Source organism: Stenella coeruleoalba (assembly GCF_951394435.1).
Source record: "Stenella coeruleoalba genome assembly, chromosome: 17".
In the NCBI taxonomy this organism is placed as follows: domain Eukaryota; kingdom Metazoa; phylum Chordata; class Mammalia; order Artiodactyla; family Delphinidae; genus Stenella; species Stenella coeruleoalba.
The window spans coordinates 30,266,573-30,277,821 of NC_137163.1; the positions used below are offsets into that span (position 1 = coordinate 30,266,573).

Here is an 11,249-nt window from a genome sequence, read left to right on the forward strand (position 1 = left end):
TAAGACACCATAGGGCAAAAGCTGAAGTGTGTGCAGATATCACAATGAAAAATAATTTGGGGTCAAAGAGATGTCATTTGGGAAAGTAAGTTGAGCCACTACTAGAATCTCTCTCTAAATGCTGACCTACATATGTACAGTAACACTAAAATAATGGAAGCTGAGGGTGCAAGATGGTCTGGGGAGGCAGAAAGTACTGGATTTAGCAGTGGAGGGTCTCTATGAGACGCGCACTTGAAGAGCCACTTCAGCTGAACTACAGCAAAGAGCTGGCATCTCTCTGGTGTGCTTCTTTGGTATTACGCTGAAAACCTGACAATTTCTACCCTGTAACATAGCAAGCGGAACTAAGATTTACATTTAGTAGTATATTTAGTAGTTTAGTAGTTAGCTCACTTTATGGAATTTTGGAACTAAGTTTCTGCTAGCAACAACCTCCTTACCGCCCCTCAGAAATCAGGGGGCTCATTCCACATCCTGCCTTGCTAATGCCTGCTAGGGTTCCTGGTCCGCACACTCCCTTCCTTCCAGGACAGATGCCAGGATATCCCTATTGGAGGAAATTAAGGGAAGCATTCTGGTTGGAAATGGGAACTAGGGCGCTTGCTTTGAAGCCACACGCGCAGAGCAGGGATATTGTTTTCACACCGAGAGTTTTTGGTTTCACAGGGGTAGTTTAGTGGTTAGGAGCACTAAATGGCTGGCGGCCTTCATTTCCTAACTCTCTGCTCAGTGGCTGTATCATATTGGGCAAATTACTTAACTTTCTGCGCCTAACTTTTCCATTTGTGGAAATGCAAATAACAATATTACATTCCTAAGAAGGTTGTTGTGAGGAGTATATGGACAAAGTATCTAAAAAAAAGTGCCTAGTACATGGTAAATGCCATGTAAATGTTCACTCTTGATAATATTTACTTAGATTGCATGTTGCAAAAAGTGTATATTTTAAAACATTACCTATATGTACATATAAAATGTTTAAATATATTATATATGTACATATACATCTTATAAAAACATTTTTAAAAGGAGGGATTGAGGATGACTATCAGAAAAGGAAGCACTGAAATTTCTTCCAAGCGCTTCTCGGCATCATCGCTTTTCCCTCTTTGTGCTATAGACACAGGATCCTTTCTCAACTCTTTGTACCTCCTCATGTCCCCTGCTAATTATCTCTGCTACCAGCAACCATTCTTTCCCTCAGATCATAGCCTCGAACCTCTCACCTGTCTGTGGACGTCTGCAATGGATTCTGTACATCCCTCTGTCTCTATCTTAACCAACGTCAACTCAATCATTGTCTCCCTCTGGTAATTGTTTACTAAAGACAAAGATTCATGAAACACCCGTTTTGTGTCCCTGTGTGACTCGTAATCAATTCCCACCAACCTCCTTACCTGATTGACACTTCATAATTTCCCAGAAATTTGGAACTTTCCTAGATTGTATTTCTTTTTGAGATTCTGCATGAAAGGGCCAAGTTATTTTATATTTTTTCAGGGGTCATACACATAACTTCTAGAGCAAGAAGTTTTTTTGGTTTTAATATGTAAAAAGACAATTTTCTTATACCGGTATTTCAAAGCTGGGAGGATTGCTTGGATAGTTGTAAATATGAATGTAAGTATCTTAACCTATATTTTCTAAATTCCTAGGTTATGCGTAGGGATCACAATTAGGCATTCCTTCTCCCATTAAGCCTCAGAGTTAAATTTTAAAATCAACACACAGTTATGGTCAGGTATGTACAAAATCATGGTAGGCAGAGCAAACTATTCACAGATTGAAGTAAGTTTTGACTATAAAGGCGGTGCTAACATTAATGAGAAAGCCAAGCTGAGGAGAGTCTGGCAGACATGGAACAGAAGAATCAGAGTGACAAACACTGACAGTGTTCCTCTAACTCCTAGCCATGAAGAAGCTGCCCTGAGAAACAGATGGTGGTATGTGGCAGATACATCCCTTATTGACAGGTAATCCTGCCAGGCGCAGCCTATCCTGTTTCCTTTGAACTCTGGAAGCGTATAACTCTCCTTGCCATGACAACGTGACATCAGCCAAACTTCTGATTTAGATTCTCAGATAGTTTTCTGTAACAGTTAGAGGATGCACTGGTCAGGCCAAAGCAAGCATCCCGCAAACTTAAAAATTACCTACATATTTTATTTAAATTAGTAGTCTGGCAACCCAGTTTATTTTCCAATGTCACTATTTTCACATCTTAGTTTCTGGATTTCAAAACAGAGAGCCAGACCCTAGACTATAATAATTTCACTAAATTAATGTAGATCTGTGAGAAATTCTCACAGAGAATTGATGAGTTACCATGCATCTGTATTCAAATATTTATCAGATAATGTTTCCCAAATTGTAGATGAGAAATGTTAGGAAATAAAGAAGAATTACAAAGGTTAATGTGAAGAAAGAAGATTAATGATTTCTAAACTGGGTGTAAGTGAAATAAATCAATGATTTGTTTTGCATATCTTAGATTTCCTTTCTATACTTCGTTCTTGCCGGTATGTGGGGAGCCCAAATTCTAAGAGGGAGAATGGAAGTGCCAAATGGCACACAGTTGTATGAAGGGATGACACTGGTCAAACAAACCAAGAGCTCCCTATGTGGAAATCTAACATGGAACATCAGTTGTGGCCAGAATTAAGGATACCATCGAATGAAAATATCCAAGAATTATCTCTGTAAAATCTGAACCTTTAACATGGAAAGAATTCTAACAAATTTAAGATATATGAAATCTATAAGATACTCTCATAATTTTTACTTTTTAACTTTTAATTCTCTTCTCGAATAAAAACATTAATTTCCCATTGAATTACCTGCTTTGCATTTTTTTTCACTCATTCACACAGCACAAGTTTATAGAACATCCACTAAATTCTAAGAGCCAGGCTGGACAATTGGACTGGAACCACAAGATACAATCTTTCTCTTTGTGTGGTGTTCACTCACATCAAGGTATCTGTTCATTGAGGTACAAACCAAGGACAGGTTCCTGTGTCAGCTTTGTCCTGACTCTGTGAACCAGGCCACACCACAGCCTACCTTGAGCTACGGCAATCACATGTGTGTTTTAATCTCCCTCTCCCTCTCCTGCTTCTTACTCATCTTCTCTTCCCCCAACCCTCTCCCTCCCCCTCCCCCTCCTCTTTCTTCTCCTCTTCTGTCCCCTCCCCTTCCTCCTTCTCTTTCTTTTTCTTCTTTGGTATGCAGTCTTCCTTTTGAGGATTCACCTCCAACACACACGTCTGCCAGGCGTATAATTCTTTTAGGGGTTTGAATGGGTTCACAAGTTTTACAGAAATAGTTTAGTTTTTAAATTTTAACGATAATTTTATTTTCATAATAATATAAAAGGAAACATTTTGCAGTAATAATTCATAACTTAAATTTTTTTTCATTTATTTTTACAGAATATATTTCAGCTTCTTCAATTATTTTTTTTTCCAAACTGAGATCCTTAGCACCCAGTAGGGACCCAAGGATATAGTCTAAGGCATCCATAAAAATGGGTCCCTCAGAAATACTACTCTAAATCTAAACAGATGATTCCATCCTCTGCCCTAAAGAAATTGTTTACTTAACTAAAACTAAATGCATGGAATTACACTGCAGAAACCCGTCTTTAATCTGATGCTATCTATGGTTCCAGTACAAACTGAAGACAAGGATAAGATGGGCTCTTAAGGAAACAGAAAAGATTACCAGGTTTTTCTGACATTCACATATTGAATACCGTGAATTTGTATAATATCACTTGTTCAGCTCTTTATATACAGAAAAAAATCCAAGGTTCAATAAAATGGCTTAAAATTCATCCCTGCTAGTACTGCTCTTCATTGCCAAGGAAAAGTTGTTGATTATTTGCCAGAAAAATATCTTCATGTTTTTAAAACCACGAACAGCTTTTAAACATGAAGTGTAAGTCAGAGATTATTCAGAATGCCAGCTGTTTAGAGGTATCAATCTATAAAGGAAATTTCTCTTCCATATTTGAGTTCTACTCAGTTTAATTTGGGTAGGTCTGTTGAAATAGGAAGTCTGAAGAAAAGTATTGATGAGAAAATGTCTATCCTACCCTTAGAGCCACGCTTACAGCTTGTTAGTCCTGAATCTGGGCACATCACAGAGGATATGAATGTTGAAAGGATATTATATTCCTATCCCTCTCTCTCCCAGAATGTGCTGAAAAGAAAGGCAGTGGATATCATGCGGATTCAGTGGGAGGCTTGAACCCCTTCCAGAGTCCCCAGACACCACTGAAAGTGCCAAACTTTTAATTCTAGGTTGCCTTCCTCACCCTAACATAGGACAACAATTTCTTGAAAACAGATTTTTAAGTTCTCTCCCTGTTTTAGTTCTGACCATACAACTTATAAAATATTGCTTCATGATATACGTGTATTTGCATTTAAAGTTAGGAAGTCATTCACTTACCATGATAAATTAGATACAGACATTGTAGCAATTTCTGGAGGACTCTTGTGGCACAGTCTTCTCTTGGTTTCAGAGTAGGGAATGAGTAGATCAAGCGGACAAGGCCACCAGGAATTTTAGCTTGGCTACCGCAACGATGCACAAACCACTAAGTTACTCACAGTCTGAGAAGACCTGGAAAGAAAAGGAAGAAAATGATATCTTTAGTACCTGATCTATATAACTTTTCACAGATTTATTTCATCCAGGTCAATAGTTTTGTCATGGTATAAGTCACACAAAAGAAAATATGAATTTTTTTCTTAAAATATAAGACATGTCATAAACCAAAGAAAAATAAATCAAGTTTGTGATGAGCTGAATGCTTTTTCTTGAAAATAAATTGAAAGGTTAATAAAATGTTAATTCCCTGAAGTAGAGAATACAAGGAGGGAAGAGAATATATTTTTTAGAGGCACTGAACTTTTTCCCCATAGGGTCAATCAATTATGCTTTCTAAATCAGTTTTATATACTTGTGATAAAAAGATCAGATCAACATCTTGATTAGTCAGTAGCAGATACTGGAAAAAAAAAAAAGCTCCTTGGCACAAACTGTTGTCCTATCCAAAGCTTTAATAAAAAATCATTCATTACTACATCCGAGCAAATGAAAATTTATAATGAGGAACACATGGGAGATAAGCAGTGTGTTTTTACATAACAAACAGTTCCACACACTTTTTTGCAGCATATACTGTGTACAGTGTTCTAGGATCTTGAACCACAAGTTTTCTGAGGGTGCAATCAATTCCATGATACTATTTTAGGCACTTTCATTAGTTCAGGTCATTAATCCAGTAGTGTTAACAAACATTCATTGAACATACACTATGTGCATTTAGTCTGTCCTAGGTACAGCTCAGGGATAAAGATAAATGGCACATGAATAAGACATTGTTCCTGCCCTCAAAAAAAGTTTTATGTAAAAAAGATACTTGTAATGAAATAGGATAAGAAAGGTTTACACAGAGTACATGGGAGCACAGAAGAGGGGCTTCCAACCCATTCAAGAGATTTGGGAAGGATTTCTAAAGAAAACATGCCCCACACTACTACCACTAGGTTTGGCTGCAAGTTTCAAAAACAAATCTTGAGTCTTAACAAGTCCAAGGTGCATATAGCAACTCCGCGGACACCAGAGATGTAGGCTCCTTTTCTGTTGTCTCATCAATCTCAACAAGTGGTTCCCCATCATGCTCCAAGCAGCTGCTGAGTCCAGGAAGTGTGTCTGTATCCAGCCAGCAGAAAATAGGAAGAGGGAAAGAAGGACGCACCCTAAAATTGACGCATGAAATTTCTACTTTCATTTCATTCACTGGAGTGTAGCCACATGACCACTCCTATTCTAAGGGAGACTGGAAAATGCAGTCATTATCCCAGGCAGCCATCTGTCCAACCAAAAACCAAGGTGCCTATTAGAAAGGAAGAGGGGGGAAGTGGGTCTTGTGAGAAAACTAGCGCTGTCTGCCATCATGATTGAGACTCTGTGACCTTTACCCCCAATATTTTATGATGCTGCACCTACTGCAAAGTGACAACATGGGACAGAGGGGAAGTGGAATTGATCCATTGTTCACTGGTAATTTTACATATTTGATATGTAATTTTAAATATCAAACTTCTTCAGTTTTCTTAAGTCATTCCTAGAATCAACAAAATGTTTTTTGTTCCCCACTATTTACAAGGCCCTAACTGAGTACTAAGGACACAAAGATGAATAAAACATAGCCTTTGCTCACAAAGAATTCACTGTCTAACACAGATGCCATCACGTAAAAAATAAAACAAAATAAAATGCATGCTGAAAATCGTTGTGTACGTTCAAAGGCATACAAGAAGCTATAGGGGAATAGAGAAAGTACCATAATTCTAATGGATTCTAATTTTAATAGACCCTGCCTGCTTGTGGCGTAAGCAGCTAGAAAGTCCGTATCTTAAAGCATCTTACAGTCCAAGAAGCTTTCAAGTCCATCCTGCCCTTGGGTAATTGTTAACACATATGGGCTTACATCTATTAAGGATATGGGAACCCCAAATTCTGCTCCCCAAACTGGTAACTGCAAACTCTCACAATCTGTATTACCTGATTCTTATCAAGGGTTTGGTTACCACCCCTCTCCTCCCCCCCCAAAAGTATGTAATACTGTCTGACACAATTCATCCTTCTAGATATTCTTAATTCTATCTTTAGAGAAACGTATGTCTGGATGTTATTATTTTAATACCTAACTAAATTACTTTTACTGAATTATACTTTGGTGTTTGGCCAAGAGTTTGCACTGAGGGACATCACTGAAGAAAATAATAAGTAAACAAGCAAAAACCAGGCCTGTGATATAAGCTATTAGGTATCAGCTAATAGCTATCAGCTATTAGGTGAAACATTAGCCAACACAAAAATATTGCCCTCACAAGTACTCAGTGGAAAAATGTGCCAGATCTCAACATCGGGAAAACCATTGTCCTAAATGTCTGGTTTGCTTCAATCTGGTTTGCTTGAACCCTATTCAACAACAGGGGTGCATTATTGCAACTTCTGCTTATTTCCTTGCTTTAACTTATGGGAAGCTTTGAAACAAATTTATGATATTTCCTTAAGAACTATATAAGGCCTTGAGGTCTGCTTTTTTAGTGCTAATCCATTTTTGCATTTTTTGCCAACTTTAATCTTTAACCTCTTTTTGATAAACACACACACGTATACATACTATATTTATGTAAATACATATAAAACCATCCCCAACTCTGTTTTAGAGTGAGAAAGGGCATAACAAAGACCACAGTTCCAGATATGTTTGCTTCTGCAAAATTAGGAAATAACAAGCAAAGAAATTTGATCCAGGATCTTTGATCAAGCCATATGAAACTGTTGTTTTTGTAGGTCAAAAATGGTCAAATATTGTCAGTGTACATGGTACTACTTAATGTAAGTGAAGAGTCGACCAAGACAGCCTCTTATCATTCCATTCAGCCTGACTAAACTTTAGACAGGCTTTTTCTTGACTGTGGGCCGTTGACATCCCCTTTCTTAGAGCATTCACCTTAGAAAAACTGCCATCGTAAATTCACTCTCTGCCCTTCTTCCAGCCTCTGGCCAGTTTTACAACCCAGGAATGTTCTTCTCCAGGACCTGAGAGCCATCCCTTTGAAATGTAAATGTAAAGGGAGATAGCACTCTATTGCCCACTCTCTGTGGGAGGACAGGAGCCTAACTTCCATATGTACCAATCAGCAAAGACAGATGCCTAATCACATTGACCAACCTCCCCCTAATATCTTCCAGTATTTTTCTACTAGCTCATCCCAGCACTTAAAAACCTTCCTGACTTTCGTTTCAGCAGAGTTGAGTTCAGTCTCTCTTCCCTATTGCAATAGTCTTGAATTAACTCTGTCTGGTTCATTTTTCTTTGAGAGAGTTTTTTTTTGTTCTTGTTTTTTTCATCTATCTATCTATCTATCTATCTATCTATCTATCTATCTATCTATCTATTTATGGCTGCATTGGGTCTTCGTTGCTGCGTGTGGGCTTCCCCTAGTTGCAGTGAGCTGGGTCTACTCTTCTTTGCAGTGTGCAGGCTTCTCGTTTTGGTGGCTTCGCTTGTTGCAGAGCACAGGCTCTAGGCGCGCAGGCTTCAGTAGTTGTGGTACACAGACTCAGTAGTTGTGGCTTGAGGGCTCTACAGCACAGGCTCAGCAGTTATGGTGCATGGGCTTAGTTGCTCTGCGGCATGTGGGGTCTTCCCGGACCAGGGCTCGAACCCGTGTCCCCTGCATTGGCAGGTGGATTCTTAACCACTGCACCACCAGGGAAGTCTGTCTTTGAGAGAGTCTTGTTTTTAGTCCTTAAAGTCCAGAAAAATTTCCTAAGGTGCTGGCAATATTGTTAAAAAGCACAATCTTTTCTTAATGTACTTTACCTGCAATCACTATCAACTTGGATTTTAATAAGCTTATATTAAATGTGGATTTGTAAAAAAAAAAAAAAGAGTTGAATTTTTCTGACTTCAAACCTAGATGTTTATAAAAATAAAATATTTGAACACAAAAAAATTCATAGTGACCACTCAAAATTACAATAATCACTCTGACATTCATTTCGGTATTCTGGCATCTTTTATTTTTATTTGCATCTTATAACTATCTTACTTATTTCTTCAAGGATATGCACCTTGAGGTACTCAGTAAAGTTTACTGAGTTGGAAAATGCACACAAAAAAAGCCTGCTATGTTTGTATTTTTTTTTAATTTTATTTATTTATTTATTTATGGCTGCATTGGGTCTTCCTTCCTGTGCAGGCTTTCTCTAGTCGCGTTGAGCAGGCGCTACTCTTTGTTGCAGTGCTTGGGCTTCTCATTGCGGTGGCTTCTCTTCTTGCAGAGCACGGGCCCTAGGTGCTCAGGCTTCAGTAGTTGCAGCACGGGCTCTAGAGTGCAGGCTCAGTAGTTGTGGCCCACAGGCTTAGTTGCTCTGCGGCATGTGGGATCCTCCCAGACCAGGGATCAAACCCGTGTCCCCTGCACTGGCAGGCAGATTCTTAACCACTGCGCCACAGGGAAGTCTCTGTTTGCATTTTTATGATGCAGAGTTTTTCAAAGGCCTTGTTAGTGGGCTTGTTATTCTCTTAAGTGACATTTAAACAATTCATTGCTTATCAGTGCAAACGTTCCAGAGGAAATATCTTTATGATCTTCAGGCAAGTTTAAATTTTCTGTTTATTGTGATAATTCACAATCTTTATACTAATCCCAGTATCAGTCTCCACACTGAAGTATGAATTTATAGCTTTCAGGCAAAATTCTAGCATTACTAAGAGCCACATTCTGCCCTTTTGTCAAAAGGGAAAAAGAGTATGTCTTCATGGCTATAGAAATGTTTCAAAATATATGGAATGATTTGACCTTCCCTGAATGCCCAGCCAGGATTGTAAGTTATAAGCAAATGCACAACTGTACTCTTTAGGTTACTCTTTTAGCACAATGTTAGGGAAAATGGCATGTGAATTCAATACAAGACCCTTCCCTTGGCAGATTCATTAAAAATGTGAATAGGGCTTCCCTGGTGGCACAGTGGTTGAGAGTCTGCCTGCCGATGCAGGGGACACGGGTTTATGCCCCGGTCCGGGAAGATCACATGCTGCAGAGCGGTTAGGCCCATGAGCCATGGCCACTGAGCCTGCGCGTCCGGAGCCTGTGCTCCGCAACGGGAGAGGCCACAGCAGTGAGAGGCCCGCGTATCGCAAAAAAAAAAAAAAAAAAAAAGTGACTAATACTTGAACAAAACAGTGGATTATTGGGATTATACTTTAACAAAATAATTCTTTTAATCATTTTATTCATGAATAAGATTCTAGGCTTCAAATCCAGCTGAAAGGAATACTATATTCTCATACGTTCATTTAGTTGAAATTACTTTGTCATTTAGTTATATAGCATTAAAGAATATTTGTAAAGTGATTTGACTTAAGCAAAAGAAGTGTTTTCATAACCTAGTCCATAAATAGATACTTTTGTATCTTTAAGATGTTAAAATTCCATGAATATCCGTTTAAGCAATCTACCATACAATAAAAGTATGTTCTTATATATCCCATACTTAAGACAGTAAACCTATAAAAAATACTTGGAAAGGAAAACGATTAAGCGTTTTTGACCATAAACACTATTGCGTGTACATAAGTGAATCACATTGCTTTGCCTACAGAAAAGAGAGCTTGGAGCTCAAAGGTGATACTAAACATTATAGGATAATTTCAAACTGGGTGAGACCATTGGATTTTGTTTAAATGATGTATTGTGCAGGTAATGAGGTACACATATACTCTAATTCCACTAAAGGCATTATAAGAAATAATAGGCATAAAGTGAAGAATAAAATGCATTAAGGATAGAAAGAACATTTTTATGCCAAAGATTCAAAATAAATGTTAGCAAAGAGAATGATCAAGAAGATATTAGAATATTTTGAGTTTTACAGAGTGGTTTCCTCTTTATTACCACATCAAATCAAACGCCTTTTCCTTGCTTTCTGGTCCCCCTATAAACTAACACTGATATTTCCAAACCTAGATTCCCTACCTCTGGTTGAGCTTCTTTGCTTACTGTGCTCATTCCTAAGCCCTGACTGTACTACAAAGCTCCGATTCTTCTCCGTGGCCTGATGTTTTCTTTCCCCTCTAGTTGCATGTATCCAAATTCTTCAAGAATCAATACAAGGCCCACATATCCTGTGAATTCTTGTCTCAGTTTCAGGTATCTCTGATCTCCCCTCTTCCCCTCTTTCTGAACTAACCTACATCCAATTTAGCAATTAAAATATATTGAGCATTAAAATGTATACATAACTTTTCATGTATATGTTATTTTTACTTGCTTAAATAGACCATAATTTTGCAAAGGTCAGGAATTGCCTTTTATGTATAAAAGTATCAAGTATTCTCCAGGTGTTAATAAACTAGTGGACAAAATGCAATGCCGTAGCAGCAATATGATTTGAATGACTGAAAAATAACAGTTCGAACATTAACTTTTTTTCTTATTTTATTCTCTTATTTGTATTACTAATTTCAGGACCTCCAGGACTTCAGGAGAATATAAGTTAATCTTTATCCTTAAAGAGATATCCTATGGATTTCTCCTTATATCAAACTCTTTCTCTCTACCTATCTACTATAGGTAGCCTACATACACACTTTTTTCCTGTACCTTGCTTTTTCACATATGTACATAATTATATGTACACACTTTTTCTGC

General features: G+C 37.9%; 1 protein-coding gene across 7 annotated transcripts in view; it reads right to left on the bottom strand.

Annotated features, from left to right (window-relative positions):
• OXR1 (oxidation resistance 1) overlaps positions 1-4,594 on the bottom strand; it is a 380,712-nt gene extending 376,118 nt beyond the window's left edge. For all 7 annotated transcript variants that reach the window (XR_013824711.1, XR_013824712.1, XR_013824713.1 and 4 more), the window contains exon 1: positions 4,459-4,594. Coding sequence is in view for 3 of the 7 variants with exons in the window: in XM_079902318.1 (XP_079758444.1) it covers positions 4,459-4,481 (23 nt within the window). In the remaining 4 variants the exon portion in view is untranslated. The remainder of the gene's footprint in view (positions 1-4,458) is intronic.
• Positions 4,595-11,249: the final 6,655 nt, after the last annotated feature.